The sequence below is a fragment of the Indicator indicator genome, chromosome 24 (assembly GCF_027791375.1).
Source record: "Indicator indicator isolate 239-I01 chromosome 24, UM_Iind_1.1, whole genome shotgun sequence".
NCBI classification, from domain to species: domain Eukaryota; kingdom Metazoa; phylum Chordata; class Aves; order Piciformes; family Indicatoridae; genus Indicator; species Indicator indicator.
In genome coordinates this window covers 15,123,429-15,141,311 of record NC_072033.1, presented here as the reverse complement: position 1 = coordinate 15,141,311, position 17,883 = coordinate 15,123,429, and the positions used below count along the sequence as shown (strand labels likewise).

The 17,883-nt window shown below is 59.6% G+C and overlaps 1 protein-coding gene across 1 annotated transcript; it reads left to right on the top strand.

The window, feature by feature from the left end:
- Positions 1-25: 25 nt before the first annotated feature.
- On the top strand, positions 26-17,214 carry TTI1 (TELO2 interacting protein 1). Its single transcript, XM_054391887.1, has 8 exons — positions 26-2,303; positions 2,759-2,947; positions 3,685-3,833; positions 4,574-4,714; positions 5,047-5,251; positions 5,939-6,026; positions 12,193-12,376; positions 16,927-17,214. Exons 1-8 carry the CDS (start codon positions 26-28, stop codon positions 17,212-17,214), a joined length of 3,522 nt encoding a protein of 1,173 aa, XP_054247862.1.
- Positions 17,215-17,883: the final 669 nt, after the last annotated feature.

Here is a 17,883-nt window from a genome sequence, read left to right as displayed (position 1 = left end):
CCCAGCTGCCCGCCCCCGACCGGCCATGGCCGTTTTCGACACTCCCCAGGAGGCCTTCGGCGCCCTGCGCCCCGTCTGCGTGCAGCTGACCAGGGCCCAGACGCTGGAGAACGTGGGGCTGCTGCGGGCGCGGCTGGCGGCGGTCAGCGCCCCGGCGCTGCAGGAGCTGCAGGAGTACGTCCTGTTCCCGCTGCGCTTCGCCCTGCGGCTGCCGGGGCCCCAGCAGGAGCGGCTGGTACAGAGCCTGGTGCAGTGCATCTCTGCCGTGCTGGCAGCCACCTGCCTGAAGAAGCCGGAGCTGCTGCGGGAGCTGTTTTCCGAGCTCTGCTCCTGCCTCTCGCCTCCTCCCAGCTCCGGCAAAGCCGCTCCGCTGTCGGAGGAGCTGAAGCTGGCCGTGATCCAGGCGCTGCACACCCTGCTGCATGCAGCCCACGGGGACGTTGTCCTGTCCCTGTACCAACCTTCCACCCTGCCCCTCCTAGGATTTGCTGTGTCCTTGCTCCTGGGCTTGGCAGAGCAAGAAAAAGCAAAGCAAATCAAGATCTCTGCTCTGAGGTGCTTGCAGGTCCTGGTGCTGCAGTGTGACTGCCAGGAGCACCGACCCCTGGCTGAGGACGAGGTGCAGCAGTGTGGGGATTTGTTTGCTTCTTTTCTGCCTGGGATGTCCATCACACTGTCTCGGGTGATCACTGGGGACACCAAACAAGGCCACAAACCTGTGGTTTCTGCCATCAGACTCTTCTATCTGACCGTTGGCTCGGTGATGGCTGATGTCCAGCTAGCCAGAGTCCCACAGAGCAAAGAAAAGCTGCCTGTAGAACAATGCAGAATATCAGAGCTGATGGTCCACAGAGGACCTGACTGGAGTAAAAGCACTGCTGCAAAACTCTCTCTCCTCCTGCAGAAAGTGGTTGAATTTTCTTCAGTGCACCCCCACTGGAAAGTGAGGCTGGAGCTGGTGGAGCTGGTCCACCACTTGCTGAGGAGCTGCAGTCAGTCGCTGGTGGACTCCTTCAGTCACCTTTTGAAGGCCTTGGTGGGGCTGGTGAATGATGAAACCAGCGAGGTCCAGAGCAGGTGTCAGGAGGTTCTGCAGGGCATTGCCGAGCAGGGTGTGGTGGCTCAGAGCAGGGCTCTTGCTGATGTCCTCTCCGAGAACCTCCACTCCCTGGCCACAGCCCTTCCCCGCCTGATGAACTCCCAGGATGACAGGGGCAAGGTTTCCACGCTCAGCCTCTTGCTGGGCTACCTGAAGCTGCTGGGCCCCAAGATCAACGTCGTCCTCAACTCCGTGTCCCACCTCCAGCGGCTGGCCAAGGCACTGGTGCAGGTTCTGGAGCTGGATGTGACAGATGTGAAGATCGTGGAGGAGAGGCGCTGGGGCTGCGAGGGACCCCCTGGCCCCTTGCAGCAGGGGCTGCAGGGAGGCAGGGGTCAGAAGAAACACTTCCGCTTCTTCACAGAGGAGAAGGTCCTGCAGCTGCTCCAGCAGGTGTGCCGTGTTCTTGGCTACCATGGCAACCTCTATTTGCTGGTGGACCACTTCATGGGGCTGTACTGTGAGTCGGGGCTGTACCGCAAGCAGGCAGCCATGGTCCTCCAGGAGCTGATCACGGGAGCTGCCGGGGTGGGGGTGGATGTCCTTCAGCAGAGGGAAGCTCCCTTGAGCCTGGCTGACCTCAAAGGCTCCATAGTGTCCATCCTGGACGAGTACACGGAGCAGGCCAACTGGTACCTGGTCACCAGCATCGATGCAGAAGAAATCAGCCAGGAGAGGCCTGTACAACGCTCAGGTCCAGGAGGTGGGCACAGCAACGTTCTCCTCCCACCCCCAGAGCTGCCCACCACGACCAGTGCCATGAACAGCAACATCTGGCAGCTCTGCATCCAGCTGGAAGGGGTCGGCCGCTTCGCCGCCGTGCTGGGCAGGGCCTTCCGCCCGCTGCTGCTCTCAGCTCTCTACCCAGTGCTGGAGAAGGCTGGGGACAGGACCCTGCTCATCAGCCAGACAGCACTGGGCACGCTGGTGGACATTGGTGAGGCCTGTGGGTACCCCTCCCTGCAGGCTCTGATCGCTGACAACTCAGACTACCTGGTGAACGGCATCGCCCTCAGCCTGCGCCAGCTGGCACACCGGCCCCACGCTGCCCAGGTGCTGGACACTATGCTGAGGCATTCGGATGCCAGCTTGCTGCCGCTGGTGGAAGATGTCATCCAAGATGTCCTGTCTGCACTGGATCACTCCTACAACGACCAGGCCTCCACGTTCCTCAGGGTCCTCCACTCGGTGATGACAGCTTTAGGTATCTAAGGGAGGTTTAGCTTTGTCTGCTGCAGCCATACTGCACCTTGGGGCACTTCTGCTTGACCTTTGGGCTTGCCAGAGGGGGTTTCAGGGAGTGTGGTGGCAGCTTTGCTCTGCTGGGTGGGCAGCTCTCCAGCAAAGGTCACCAATAGCTGCCCCTCTCCACCACCAGTTCCTGCTGGTCTGGCCTGCAGACATGCAGGAGTGGGGTTTTTAGTGATGGATTTCCTGCTCCCAGAGGGGCTCTGTAGAAGCACCTGGAGCAGGCTTGCTTTGATACCTGGGTTTGACAACCTCATGGCACCAGGAGGACACCCTGCTGTGACAAGCAGGTGCCTGCTTCTGTAGGTCAGTCCCATGAGGCTCCAGAGTGCTGTTTGTCTGTCAGGGAATCTGTGGCAGCTGCTGCCTGCAGGAGGGGACCTTGGTGACCTGTCAGTGCCTCCTTTGCAGCTCGCTGGTTTGGATCCTGCTGCAGTGAGGAGCGTGGCCAGGGCCAGGCTGAGGAGAGCTGGAGCAGAGCTGTGTCCCAGGGCCAGCAGGTGGTGACAAGGCAGGAGGTGGAGCAGTTCTTCCTCGACTACATCAGACAGAAGCAGGTGGCAGAGGGAGATCTTCCTGACCCAGAGGAGGAGGAGGCAGGTCAGTGCTGTGTGTGCTGGAGGATGGTCAGTGTGGAGCAGGACGCTGCCCTCTCAGGTTTGCTTTTGTCAGATGGGAGCAGGCTGCAGGCCCAGCACCCTCCTGGCACCCTCAGGGCTGCTCTGACCTGGCCTCAGCTGATGTAAGGTGCTGCTGAGTGCTCTTGCTTGGTTCCATTTAGGGCAGGTGAAGGCTTGTCTGGCTCCAAGACACAAGCACACCATGGTTTTCCTCACCTCAATCACCTCATTTGGAGTTAGGACCCAAAGTTGCCTCTTTCCCTCCCTTGGGAATCCCTGTACCATTTTCTCCTGGTTGATGGTACCACCAGTCCCTCCTCTTTTGGCCTGGGCAGGCCCTGCACACGTTCACCTAAGGAACTTTTTAGTCTTTGCTGGGCTGTGCTGCAGTCCTGACCTTTAAAGACTTCATCTTTAAATACCCAGGCTTTTCATTTTTAATAAAAACCACTGGGAAATGAGTCCATGGTGAGGAGAGGCTGCAAATGTCAGCCCACCTGCTTTGTCCAGGGAAGCAAGCAAACCTTCCCCAGCCCCACACTTAGCTGAAGCTGACACTTAACTCCCAGAGCTCAGGCACTGGGCTGACTGGAAATGTCTTTAAAAAAATGCCAAAGCCTCCCCTGGGAACTTGCAGAGCAGTTGTGGTGTGGGTGTTGTGATCTCCCAGAACTTCCAAGTCACCTTCATGGCTTCAGCAATGCTTTTATCTTCCAGATGAGGTTCCCCCAGTGACTGCCCCAGAGCTGAGCAGCTCTGCCATGGAGGAAGAAGCTCCCCTGCCAAGCCATGCTCAGCTGGCCAGGGCTGTGATGGAGAGGTGCAGCAACCTGCTGTCCCACCAGAGCCTCCACCTGCGGCTGAAGGTTGGGGACCCTGGGTTTGAGGGGCCAGGGAGAGCTGGGAGGGGAACTGGGGGTTCAGCAGCACCTGCTCCACGCTTGTGGAGCTTCCTCCTAGGACAGGGTTAGTTCTGCCCTCTGCTTGGCCCACACAGACCCTCCTGGTCTGGCAGGGGGTGGTTTTCCAGCAGAAGCCTGTTGAGGAATAGCAACCAGGCTGGGCAGGACCTCAAGGGTGGCTGCACATCAGGCACCTTCCCAGCATGCTCACATGGTCCAGTCTTGGGCCTCAGCCCTTGTGCCTTATCAGAGTCTTCCTCCCCTCCCCCCCCCCCCAGCCTAGCACACAGCCTGGTGCAGACTGGGAGAGGCTGGGTGGTGATAAGCAGAGCTCCAAGCCTGGGGAGGTTTAATTATGAAAAGCCTTTGAAGGTGGCCTCCTTTCCAGCTGCAGAGCCAGGCAGCAGCAGCAGCAGTCAGGCATAACCCAGATTCTGAGCACAGTCCCCAACGCTCCCAGGTGCTCCTGCTGCCTTGCCACAGCAGTGCTGGGCTCCTCATGCAGCTCAGGGGGTTGGGCATCGTGCCCTGGTGCCAGCCTGGCCCTGTGGGGATGTCCCTTGTCCCTTCCTGTGCTCCCTGCCAGGGTAAAACCATCCCCACTGGCTACCAAACCTCTCTCCTTCTCCCTGACGTGACGTCAGCTGGGGACACACCTGAGTGCTGCAGAGCTCTGCAAGTCTGTTGCCTGCCCTTCCCCCCAGGTCCTGGAGGTGCTGGAGCTGTGTGTGACTGTGCTGCATCCCCATGGCACCCACCTGCTGCCCATGGCTCACCGTGCCTGGCCGGCGCTCGTCCCCCGCCTGCTCGGCGACCACCCCCTGGCAGTGCTCAGGGCCTTCAAGGTACAGCAACCACCCTGCACACAGCCTCCAAGCCCCTGAGGGCAGCACCAGCCTTGTGCAGTGGCTTGGAGGCATGCTTTGGAGCACAGGGGCACCTCCAGCAGCTTGCCCAGCAGCACAATGGCCAGCTGGGGGTGGAAGCTCTCCACACAAGGAGACTCCACAACCTCTCTGGGCAGCCTGCTGCAGGCCTCGGCACCCTCACACCAAACAAGTTGCTCCTCCTGTTCAGATGGAACCTCTTGGGTTCCAGTTTGTGCCCCTTGCCCCACACACACACCCCCCCCCACTGTATGTGCAGCTCTCCTCCATAAGTGATGTTTCTCCTCTAGGTGCTGTGTACCTTGGCTGATAAGTGTGGGGACTTCCTGAGGCAGAGATTCTCCAAAGATGTCCTGCCCAAGCTGGCCAATTCCCTCCTCAGCCAGGCCCCAGCCAGTGCCAGAGCTGGCCCTGTGTACAGCCACAGCCTGGCCTTCAAGCTGCAGCTGGCTGTCCTGCAGGGGCTGGGCTCCCTCTGTGAGAAGCTGGACCTGGGTGAGTAGCAGGCACTTGGCTCTCCTCTCACCTGCCCAGGCCTGCACTGCCTCCTTAGCTTCTGCTGCCCCATGGCATTGATGTCCTGGTCTCCTCCAGCCTCATCCCCTCCAGGTGCTGCTGGGCCTCAAGCTGTGCTCTCTGAGAGCTCTCTGCAGAGAGAGGCTGCTTGCTCTTTACTCCCCAGGAGACAAATGGGAGAGAAGGTGCCCAGGACTCAGCAGAATCTGGCTGCTCACCTCACCCATGCTTGAGGAGTGGCTGCAGACTGGAGCACCTGGGTTGCTGCAGTTTGCTCCTCATTGACTGAAGAGCTGGAACCCAGTTCAAACTTCTGCCTAACTTGACTGGTTCCATTTTGGGGGCACCTCTGGGTGACCCTTTAAATGCAGCACCCCCCAGCCTTCTGCTGAGTGGAACTCTCTGAAGTTCTAGGTTAGCTTTCTGGAGCTGCCTTGGAGGAGGGAGAAGGTTTGCTGGAGAGTTGCTCCTCTCCTCTCCTCTCTCAATGCCCTTGATTGCTTTCCTAGCTTTGCAGCAAGAGGCTTAAGAAGTGAGGTCAGAAGAGCTCTGGGTCAGGGACTCAAGGCTCAGAAGCTTCTTGCTGCCAATTTAGAGCTGATTCTGGTAGGCAGCAGCTGCTGAGAGGGTCACCTCCTACCCTTCTTTTCTGTTCCATTTCTGCAGGTGAGAGTGACCTGAATAAAGTGGCAGATGCCTGCCTGACCTACCTCAGTGCCAGGCAGCCCAGGAAGCTGCAAGAAGCTGCCCAGAGGTAACTCCCCTTAAATGCAGGTGCAGCAGGTGTGCAGAGTGGGGGCAGAGAGGAGGGACCCCTTTGCTTCTGCTGCTTCCCCATTCCTCCTTCCAGTCTGGGTCCTGGATGATGGGAGTTAGCCCCTGGGGCTGGTGAGGTGTTTGCTGCCCAAAAGGAGCTGCAGGGGTTCAGGAGAGGGAGGGGTTCAGGAGCTGCAGGGGTTAGCTTGCCCACAGGTTACAGCTGCCCCCCAGCCCCTTGCAGTGTGTTTGGGGCCAGGGAGGACCTGCTGCTTGCTTTTTCTCACACCTCCTCCTGTGCCAGAATCTTTGGGGCTGCTGGTGGCACAAAACTCTGACAGCTGTGCCAGAGGCTGTGCCAGCCATTCCCATCTTCTTCATCACTCCATGCTTTCTATAGGCTGGGGCATTTACTTCTCTTACCCTTCCATTTCCCTGGGGAGCTGGCTGGTGGCAGCCAGGCTATGCCAGGGGGACTGGAGTTTGGGAAGCTGGCAGCTTTGGCACCAGCCTGCTTGGAAGGAGGCTGGGGGATGGTAAAAGAGCACAAACAGTTCAGGTGAGCACACAGCAGCTCTCTGAAGTCTTGACAGACACTTTGCTGCTTGGTGCTCCTGCTGTTGTCACCTGGAAACCAGGCCAGAGGGTTCAGCAGCCACAACGAGCCCAGGCATGGAGCATGGGAAGGGAATAGAGCAAGCCACAAGCCCCTGGGCTCTGGGGTAAAGCTCCCTCTCTGTCTGTGTGTGCCAGCCTTGCCCTGTGTGGAGCAGGGGCACTGCCAGTTTGGGAAGGCAGCTGCTGGAAAGGGCAGAGCTGGCCCAGCACAGGCTGCCAGGGGGGCAGGAAGGGCTTTGTGTGGCTGGGCAGCAGTTTTGAAGGTGAGCTGTCAGAAGCTGCAGCCCTGCCTTTGTTTGTCTTTCTGCACTGGTGGCAGTGAGTTTATTTTTACCTCCCTGGCATTCATGGCACCAGCAGTGCTCTGCAGAGGGGCTCCTGGCTGTGGGCAGGCAGCTCCTTGGTACAATAGAGCCTGGCTCTGGGGAAGCAACTGGAGTAGAAAGCAGAACACCAGGGTTCAGCTGGGTATTTAGAACCTGAGCTTCTAAATCAGTAACAAAAGCAGCCTGAGAGCTGCACAATTTCCAGCACCTCCTCCTCCCCCACCCCCCCCCTGCAGCAGGGGTGGGGGAAGGGCTGAAAGAGCTCTGTGATGTGCTGGGGTCCTCACCAGCTGCATTGTGAGGCAGCCTGGCTGCTGCTGGAGGAAAAGGGCAGCAAACATCAGGCCAAGGAACTCTTTTTTTTTTTTTTTTCTCCTGTCTATTATTTCTGTTCTATTTTAAGGGGAAAAAGCAAAAGCCACATTTCACTGCTCCCCTACACACACACCTTTGATGCACCACACACCAGAATGCACTGAACAGAGCAAGGGCTCCTGCAGCTCTGCTGGCCAGAGATAGCTGCTGGAGGGACACATCCTGCTGGCCCCATGGCAGCAGGGCTAGTTTGGAGCTTTGGGGGTTTAGTTTAGCCCTGCCTGATCCCTAACTCTCCCTGCCTGAGTTAAACATCTCACAGGACAGGTGAGCTGTAGAATCCTGGAATGGGTTGGGAAGGAAGGGACCTCCCAAAGGCCACCCAGTCCAAACCCCTCCAGTCAGCAGGCTGCTCAGAGCCTTCTCCAGCTCCAGGCATGTGGCCTCAACTCCCTCCCTGGGCAACCTGTTGCAGTGTTCCAGCAGCCTCCTGCTGCACAACTTGTTCCTCACATCCAATCTCAATCTGCTCTGCTCTCATTTCAAACCCTTGCCCCTGCTCCTGTCCCTGCAGGCCTTTGCACACAGTCCCTCTGCAGCCTTCCTGCAGCCCCTGCAGGTACTGGGAGGCTGCTCTGAGGTCTGCCTGGAGCCTTCTCTTCTCCAGGCTGGAGAACCTGGAAAGGAGGTTTCAGCTTGGAGAAGTCCAAATGAGTTCACACCATAACAACCAGCTCCAGGATAAGAATCCTCAGCCCTACTTCAGTTTCCTCCCTCCAGCTGCTTTGCCACCAGATTCCTGCAAGCTCCCAGCCCTTTTCCTTGCTCTCCCTGTCCCTGCAAGCAACCCTACACACATGGAAAGCCCTTTCCATCCAGGCAAGGGCAATGCCATCAGCCTGCTCCATCCACAAGGCTGCATTTACAAACAGCTAGAGCAGAAGTGCAGTGAGCCCCAGCCCCAGGGCTGGGCTATGTCACATAACTCAGCTTCCTCACTGCAGGAATCCCAGCAGGGAAAAGGATGCTGGGATTCAGCTGGCAATGAGTGGCCTCTGCTCAGCCTCCTGGATTTTCACTCAGCTCACAAGTTGTGAGCTGCCAAGAGCAAGGGCAGGTCTCACAGAGCCAGCCCCAGCTCCCTGCTCTGAGGGTTCTGCAGGCACCTGAAGGGCTAAGCAGGAGTTGGTTTTGGAGTGCTGGAGCCACAAATCAAGTGAAGAGAAAAAAAAAAATGAGAGAGAGAAAAAGGCTTTTGGCTGTCAGCCAGGGATGTTGTCATGCCCCCAAGGAGGATTCTTAATCCCATTTATGGGACCCTGTAGTTTTATTAGCTGAAGCAGTGGGAGCAAGTGAGTTCTGGAGCTGCAGCTTTGTGCAATACTCAACAGGCAAAAAAATAGATGCTGGGGACAAAAAGAACTCCAGCATGGCTGAGGAGGAGAAAAAGGGACAATGAGCTTTAGAAGAGGACTGCTGGGAGTATTTCAGGGGAGGAATATTATCCAAAGCTTAAGAAAAACCCCAAAGCCACCACCAAAAAAATAAACAAACAACTCCAGAGCTAATGCCAGGAGAGTTTGGGAGAGCCAGGAAAGGACTGAGAAGTGTCTTGGCTATCCCCACAAAGAAACCAGGTGAAGTTGGGGGAAAGTGACCTGAAACTCCTGAGGAGCTGGGGGTAGGGGAGCAGGGAGTGAACTGGAAGCCACAAGGAAGTGGTGCTCCCCCTCAGGGGATTGACTTGCATCATCCCAGAGCAGGTTTGCAGGGAAGGCAGCAATCAGCACTGCACAAAGAGTGCTGGAAGTGACTGCTCTGGAATCTGCACTGAATTTCCCTCCAGCATTTACTCTTTTCAGTCACAGAATGGTTTTGAGTCAAGAGGGTTGTTTCCCAGGATGCAGAAATGGTGGCCCCAGGTCTTCCTGAAGGCCTGTGGTGCCCTGTGCCTGGTTCAGCAGAGGTGCAAACACCAGGAGGGTTCAAAGAATCATCAAATGGGTTGGGTTGGAAGGGACCTTAAAAAGTTCAGTCAGTTCCAACCCCCTGCCATGGGCAGGGTCACCTCCCACCAGCCCAGGTGGCTCAAGGCTTCACCCAGCCTGGCCCTGAACACCTCCAGGGAGGGGACAGCCACAGCCTCCCTGGGCAACCTGTGCCAGCCACAGCCTCCCTGGGCAACCTGTGCCAGCCACAGCCTCCCTGGGCAACCTGTGCCAGTGCCTCTTCACCCTCACTCAAAATTTTCTTATTTCCAGTCTCAATCTCCCCTTTCCCAGCTCAAAGCCATTTTCCCTCATCCTATCACTCCCAGCCCTTGTCAAAAGTCCCTTCCCAGTTCTCCTGGAGCCCCTGCAGGTACTGGAAGGCTGCTCTGAGGTCTCCCCAGAGCCTTCTCCAGGCTGAACAGCCCCAACTCTCTCAGCCTGTCCCCACAGGAGAGCTTCTCCAGCCCTCTCATCATCTTTGTGGCCTCCTCTGGACCCTCTCCAGCAGCTCTTGTGCTGGGGACCCAGAACTGGAGGCAGTGCTGCAGGTCTGGTCCCAGCAGAGCAGAGGGGCAGAATTCCCTCCCTGTGCTGCTGCTCTCCCTGCTCTGGATGCAGCTCAGCACACAGCTGGCTCTGGGCTGCCAGGGACCAGTGCTGCCTCCTGGGGAGTTTGTCACCAACTGACACCCCCGAGGCCTTCTCCTCAGGGCTGCTCTCAGCCACTCCTCACCCAGCCTGGATCTGTGCTTGGGGTTGCCCTGACCCAGGGGCAGGACCTTACCTTTGGCCTTGTTGTACTCCATGAGCTGTGTCCTCCTGCCAGCCTGTGGCTGTGCCTGAAGCTTAGGGAAAGGGCAGGCAAGAGAGCAGCCAAACCCTGCTCTGTGCTAGCACAAGAAGTTGTTGAGCACAACTGGAACAAACAGGAGTTCATTTCATTCTGCAGCATCCCTGCTGGGTTTGGCTGTGGTTTCCTGGGCATTACTGAGAGCTGGCATCCACAGCCTGGGCTCAGCCACACTAAAGCCACCTGCACAAGGCAAAACACAACCAAATATTGAAGGTAAATTAAAAACAAAACCAACACTACAACAGAAAACAAACCTGGGCTGGCCCCAGGATTCTTTGCCATGGAAACAGGTTGCTTAGAAACTACCCCAGAGTTAGTTGGAAAAGGTAAAAGTTCCTTGGCCTGCAGAGCACTCCAGGGTCTCAGGAGATCATCACAAACCCATTATGGGCACAAGAGGCAGGGAGCTCTCCAGGAACCAGCTGATCTCTCCAGAGCAGAGGTTGGAGAGCAGAGGATGCTCCCTGAGAGTCTAAGAGGTAAAGCTGTGTGTGCTGGAGAAGCCAGCTGAGGAGAATTCCCAGTCCCTGTGGTTGATTCCCAGTCATTCATCTTTCTTGCCCAGTCCTGTGCTGTGTCCTACTGGCAGGGCAAGAGGAAACAGCCTCAAGCTGCCCCAGGGGAGGTTTAGGTTGGACATGAGGAACAATTTCTTACCTGAAAGGGCTGCCAAGGGCTGCCCCAGGCTGCCCAGGGCAGTGGTGGAGTCCCCATCCCTGGAGGGGTTTCAAAGCCTTGGAGCTGTGGTGCTGAGGGCCATGGGTTGGTGGTGCCCTGGCAGTGCTGGGGTAAGGGTTGGACTCCATGATCTTCAAGGTCTCTTCCAACCAAACCCATGCTGTGATTCCACCCAGGCACAAGGAGCAGAGATGATTTCAGTGGCTGCCCTGAGCTCACAATGGGCTGCTGGTGGGCACAGGGCAGGGCAGCCACTGGGCTCCATGGTTTGCTGGCTGGCTCACAGTCATGGCCAAGTGCTCACCAGGAGAGCACTGGCAGCTCTCAGGGCTTGGGGAGCTGGTGCCAGGGTGTCAGCAGGCACAAGGTTAAACCCTGCCCCAGCAAGCCTGGCTGCATTTCACCCAGCCTGGCACCCAGGAGGCTGGCACCCAGGTCCAACTCATCCTCCTTTCACCAGTCAGAGCTGCAGAAGCAAAGACAGGGAAGTGGCAGCCCCAGGAGCTCACCTGCAAGCTGGCTGTCCCCAGAAGGGCCACACATCACCAGAGCAGTCACTGCCAAGGCTCAAGTGTCTGAGACAGAGCAGTGGGGAAGGGCAGGGCAGGCAGAGAGCAGTGGGGAAGGGCAGGGCAGGCAGAGAGCAGTGGGGAAGGGCAGGGCAGGCAGAACAAGCCCAGCTCCCCCAGCTGTCAAACCTCCATCTTGCCTGGGCACTGAAATCCCAGAGCAAAGCAGCAGCCTGCAGGACTTTGTGATTCCTGTCTCCATGCTGCTGCTCAGGAAGGTTGGGGTTCTGCTGTGGGGGAGGGGCTGTGCAGGTGGAATAAAGTTTGGAGGCAGCTGATAAGGACTTGGAGTGAGGGAGACCTCACCTGAGCTGAGGCTGTCCAGCAATGCCCTTGGGTTTTCCACCTCCAAAAGGGGGAGCAGCCCAGCTGGGCTCATCCCTCTCTCCCCAAAGCCCAGAGAGGCTTGCTGACCAACTTGCACAGCCTCTGAGAGCTGTGCAGGAGCAGTTGTGCAGGGCACAGCTGATGGGAGGGTGCCACACCGTGGGCACCTCTGCAGCACAGGGGCCAGGCTGGCTTAGAAAGGGCTTTGCCAGCAGCAGCCCATGGTGCAGAGACAGCCTGGGGCAGTTCCTCACCTCTGGAACTCAGTCTTGTGGCGTAAGAACTTTCTCCCCCTTGCCAGCAGGGGTGAAGCCAGGCAGTGTCTTCTCCTGGGCACAGAAATCACCCCCATGGTGCTCTCTAATGAGCCTCCAAGGCAGAGGCTGCAGCCTTCCAAGCTCTCCACAGCTGCTGTCAGGGACTCTGCTGGGTGCCAATCAAGAGGCCTCCTCCTTACCCTCTTCCCTTTCTTCCTGCTGTTTTCCAGTGTTTTCCTCCACTTGATGCAGATGGACCCTGACAGCACCTGGCTCCTGCTGAACGAGGTCAGCTGCCCCCGGGGGTACCAGCCCCCCCATGCCAGCCTGCGCCCGGTGAAGCTGGGGGGCACGGGCAGGCCACGGGAGGAGCTCACCCACAACGTGCAGCTCCTGCTGGAGAGGCTGGAGCAGCAGGAGGGCAGAGCAGCAGGGCTGGGCACACAGGAGCCTTCTCCTCCTTGAGACAGCTGCACATCAGCTGGCAGGGGAAATAGAAACCTCCCCCCAGGGTAGAGCTGCCCTGGGAAATGCCCAAATGATGCTGGGGGCAAGGGAGGGATTGCCCAGTCTGGGGTGCTGGCCAAGGCACCTCCCTGTGGGCAGAGGTTTGGGGGTTTGGAGCCAGTGTTTGAGGATGAGGTGGGGGCATCACCCCCATTCCTCCTGACTGATCCTTCCCTGGATGTGGTGCTGGAGAGAAGCCAGTCTGGGGGGCACTAAAGACTCTTTAGAGCCAGGTAAAGAGCAGGTGAAAGAGCACTTCAGTGAGTCCCTCCCCAGGGCCACTGCTGAGGGCACTCTGTCCTCCCGCAACACCATGGCTCTACCTTGGGCTTTGCAGCCTGCTGAGGCTGGCCCCTGAGGCCATCCAGGCACCTCAGTTCTCCCCACAGAGCAGGAGAAGGTCCCAGCCCTGATGTGCAGCTCACAGGGGAGTTAAGGCTCATTCCAGACCTCCTGCTCTCCTCTCCGACCTCCCAACACCCACCCCAAGGAGAGCTCAGTGGAGGAGCTCCCCATGGCCAAGTCCAGCCTGGATGGACACTCTGGTGGTCAGGCACTGCAGGCAGGGACATTGGGTGGCACCACAGCAGTGCCATGCTTCACATGGGCAGGCTCAGCACGATGCAGTGAGCAGAGAGGGCAGTGGGCTCTGGGCAGTGCCCCTGTCAAAGGGCTCCTCTGCCCTCCAGAGCACAGCAGGGGCTCACTGCTCACCTGGGAGGGGCTTTGGTGCTCCAGCCCCAGGGACCATCCACAGCTGCTGTTCCACTTTGCTGCCAGCCCAAGCTGCCTCCTGGATGTCCTCTTCACCCTGAGCCAGTACTGGCAGCAGGCTGGCACCTGGGGCAGGGTTGTGCTGTTGGAGCAAAGGGACAGATCTTGTCTGTAAAGCTCAGAAGGACAAAGCCAAAGCAATAAACTGCCTGTTACATGGAGCAGGTTTGTGCCTCACTGCTGGGGGGCCTGGGTGAGCAGACAACCTGTCTCAGCAGTGGCACCCAGGGGGCTGCTGCTGGAGTCCACCCCCTCCCCACCCCCCAGGCTGGCATTGCCTCCCCTTGGCTCCCTGCTTTCCTCCAGGCTTTCTCCCAGTTGCTGCTTTGCTTCTCCAGGGCAAACACCACTCAGCAGCCTTTTACCAGGCAGGGCAGGGCTGAAGTTCAGCTTTTTTCCCCTTTTATGTGGTTTTGGGTTTTTTGTTGTTTTTTTTTTTTTCTTTCACTGCCTGTTCAGTGCTGAACTCTGGGCTGGGTTTTGTACAAAGAAGCCTTCAGCTGACAGGGAGAGATGGGAGAGCAGGAAGGTGAAATATCACCTTTAGTCTCCAGAGCACCCCGGGGGCTGCTGCAGAATTTTCTGGATTGTTGTAGCACTTGATCAAACTCATCCATCAGCTGCGCCCTGCCCGGCTCTGCCTCACCTTCAGGGCTGGCTGCAGCTCACACCTGGCAAGCAGCAGCACCACCATGGCACCCGGGGCTCCTGCTGTCCCTCCTGCCTCAGGGGCTCACCACAGGCTGTGCCTTTGGGAGGGGTGGTGCCAAAGGGAAGCCAGCACCGGTGCCATCCCCCAGACCAGCCTGGCGAGGAGCACCCTGCTGCTGCCTGGTGCCACCAGCTGGTCCCAGGCTGCAGGTGGACACCTGGCTCTGCACTGGTCACCTCTGGAAGCAGCAGCAGCACAGGCTGGATTCACCCCTGCAGAGACCAGGCAAGCTGAAAGGCAACCCCAGTAACCTTTGTCCTGGCTTCTGTTAGAGTGAAGTTGTTCATCTTCCCGACAGGAAAAGCATAAAACCCAGGTGGCAGCTGCAGTACTCACCACAGCAAAACCCCTCTGTGGCTGCCACCCCAGCCCAGGCACCCTTCCCAGGTGTCAGCAGCCAGCCCAGCCCATCCCCCTTGCCATGTGCCACTAGCCTGTCCATCCCATCCTGCCCACTCTGGGACCCTTTCCAGGTGCCAGCAGCCAGTCCATCCCATCCTGCCCACCCTGGGTCCTTTCCCATGTGTCACCAGCCTGCCCAGCCCACAGTGGTGAGCTCTGAGGCCCCAGCCTGCCTGTGCCCACAGCATGGCACACCACCACCATCAGGGGGATAGGCACCAGGCTCAGGAGCAGCACTGGCATCAGAGTCCTTAGTGCCACCCCTGCTGTCCCACACGCTCACCTGATCATTTCCATACTAGCTCCGGGCTGGTGCAGCCCCGGCAGGGACGGTGCAGCCCCGACTGCCGCAGGCAGGGCTGGAAGGGAAGCCACCTGCAGCATCTTAATGCTTCGACTTGATGAGCTCTGAGGTCTCTTTCAACCACAACAGTTCTGTGATCTTTGGGCTGCAGACCCCGGCACCTGCGCAGGCTGGTCAGAGGTCTTGTGGCACCACACAGGAGCCCAGACTGGCCACCTCCCTCCCTCCCAGCTGTGGACCAGGCAAGGGCTGGGCCAACAGGAGAAGAGTTCTCTTGATCACCATGGTTGGTGCTGGAGGGAGGGGAGCAACTGGAATCAGCTGCATCCATTAGGAAGGGGGCCTCGGGCTATCACTGCAACCTGAGCCACCTGGTTTGGGGCTCTGATGGAGCCCTAACCCCCAGAGATACTGATGGGGCTCAGAGGCTGCTGCCAGGCTTCACCCCACGGCCGATGGGGCACGCAGACAACACTGCCCCAGCACAGCAGGCACCAGGGCACTCAGGCCCTTACCACAGCCCCAGTGCCCAGGAACCAGCCACATCCCACACACACACAACCAACGGCACCGAGGCACCTGCAGAGCAGAGCCCCAGCGTGGTTCCTCTTGGGGCTGTCCTGGAGCCGGCCCCCACCGGCGCAGTCCCGAGCCGGCGGCGCGGCGCCGTCTCAGCTTCGTTATCACCTCTGCTTTATTACAGGCTGAGCAAATTGCTTTTGTCTGGAGCAGGATAATGGGCAGCAGAGTGGCTGCGGGAAGATGGCATTTTCATGAGCCCGGTTCCTGCCCAGCCCTGACTTGCATGTTAAGCTCAGCCCATTTGCAAAGCAACCCGGGGAGGCTCTCCGCTGCCCTGTCCTCACCCCGCTCCCTGGCCAGGCTCCTGAGTATCCCTCCCCCAGCCCGCTGGGGTCCAGGGCTGAGCACCCTTGGGGTGCAGGAGGAGTGCTCCACTCCCACCGAGTATCCACCCTCACTACCCACCGCAGACCTGGCCCCAGATGCCCCAGCTCTGCAGAGTGGAAGCGCTGCATGGAGTGGCACTGCCCTTGCCTGGCACAGTGAGTGGGGGCTGCAGCTGGCTCACCCTGCCCCAACAGCCTTCCCTGGGCATGGGGAGCAGAGAAAACCCTGTCCAGCCTCCTCCACGCACAAACCTGATAGGGAGAACCCCACACCCCAGGCTCCCATGCAGCCCCCGAGGCCGGGCCCTGCCAGAGCGTCCTGTCCTCACCCTCTGCTCTCTTTGGAGCTCATCCCCAGGTGCCTGCAGCACGCAGCCATTTATTTGCTCTCCCCGGGAGGTGATTTGCAGTCTTTTGCCTCTTCCCTCCTCCGGGGGCTGGGTTTTGTTGCTCGGTGCCCCTCCCACTCCCTCTGCTCCCCCAGCAGGAAGCATGTCCCGACAAGGGGCATGCGAGAGCCTGGGCAGAGCAGCGGTGCCCAGCACCAGCCCCTTGCCCTCCAGCAGGTCAAGAGTTCTGGGGCTCCTGCATGCTCATCAGCCCATGCCAGCGGCTTCCCGAGATCTTAGCTCTGCGGGGAACCCACGGAGGACAATGTGGCTCTTGCCACGTCCCACAGTCACCGTTCAGACTATGTCCTTCCCCTGCCACCAGCACTGGCTGGCACCACATCGATGTGCTGCCCATCAGCCAGAGCACTGCTGGCAGCCAGGGCCAGGCTGGGCACTACCAGCACCGGGAGCTGCTCTGCCATAGTGGGTCAGCCAGCACCCACCCCACTTTGGGCACCCTGATCTCCTGCCTGGCTGGGCAGGAGGCCTTTGCTGTGGGTGCCCAGACAGGGGTCGCGGTTAGCACCTAGAGAGGAGCAGAACCCAACAGCTCTCCCAGCCTCCCACTGCACCCTGGTGCAGAGCACCCAGCTCTCCTGGGACCCAGCCACATCCTGCACCCAGGGCACAGCATCACCCTGCCCCTGGGGGAACACCCAGCTGCAGCTTGATTCTGTTCCTCCCCTGCAGCAGCCCCAGCTGTGCCCGTTTGTAGCCGAGTTAGTGCCAAAGCCGCATCCCCTGGCTGTGCCCAGGACAGAGAGCCCAGAGGATTCGTTTAAAGAGCTTTATTAGCTGCAGCAGGGCTGGAGGCACAGGCTGGGCGGCGCGGGGGAGTGACGGCAGGGGAGCAGCACCTGGCACCCGGATGGCGAGGCTCAGGACTCCCCTGGCCCTGCCACAGCTCCGGCCCCAGCAACGGTGCTACCCACGGGGGCACCGGGAATGGGCTCTGCCGTTCGCAGGGGATACGGGAGCCCATGAGCCCTGCCCAGGGTGGCACGGGTGCTATGACACAGGAGGATATTGGAGCTCGGACAGGAGCAGAAGACCCAGAGCCACACCAGCAGGGGCAGCAAGGACAGAGCGAGGGCCGAGTGAGGAAGGTGGCCGAGCCCCTTTCCTCCATGGGTTGGGAGGAGCGATGCTGGCAGGGGGCCAGCTCGGGTGGCGCAGCTCCCCGGGCACACAAGGACCGCGGGCAACTGCCTGGCTGGGCAGTGCCGCGGCACGGCCTGCAGCACCATGGCTGAGGTGGGAAGAATGTTGGGAGCGTGCCAGGAGTGTGCCAGGAGCGTGCCAGGAGCATTCCCTGCCATCCTTCCTCCACTAAGCTCAGGTCTTGACGTGCTGGGGCGGCGCTGGCAGGGGCAGGCGATACGCAGGGTCTGTGAGATGGGTACTGGAACTTAGGTGGGCACTGCGGGGCTGGAAGAGAGCAACTAAAGTGGACCTCCTACGGGGACAGCCGGGTGGCTCTGCAAAGCACAAGGGAGGGCAGGGAGGGTCCCATGGGCAGGGGGGGGTCTCCCCCGGTCACGCAAAGCTGGGGAGCACCATGGCCTACGGCACCACGCGTGGCTGTAGGCAGCAGGGTACCCGTCCACGCGGGGCCACAGGGGATGGGACCAACGTGTGTGGGTGTACGCCCCAGCCCCGGGCACGGTCCCAGCGATGCCCCCCGGGCACGGACACAGTCCTGCTCCCACACCGAGCCCCGGTACCGCTGCATCACAGGGCGGGGGAAGAAACCGAGGCAGCAGCGGCTGGCGGAAGGAGGAGGGGGGCGGGCGGGGGAGAGCAAGACGGGGCGGTGGGACCAGTCTCTGGCAGGGGGTGTGGGATCCTCGATGGCTCCACTGAGTCCGGGGCAACGCGGCGGGACGGGGGGGAGGGCTCCAGCATCCCCCCCGGCACCGCCT

Bases quoted from the DNA above. Each gene is read 5' to 3' on its own strand.
- TTI1 (XM_054391887.1), top strand. From the start codon at position 26: ATGGCCGTTTTCGACACTCCCCAGGAGGCCTTCGGCGCCCTGCGCCCC. The intron at 2,304-2,758 runs GTATCTAAGGGA...CCTCCTTTGCAG, and splicing joins CTCGGTGATGACAGCTTTAG to CTCGCTGGTTTGGATCCTGC. The intron at 12,377-16,926 runs CAGGAGGGCAGA...TGCCGTTCGCAG, and splicing joins TGCTGGAGAGGCTGGAGCAG to GGGATACGGGAGCCCATGAG.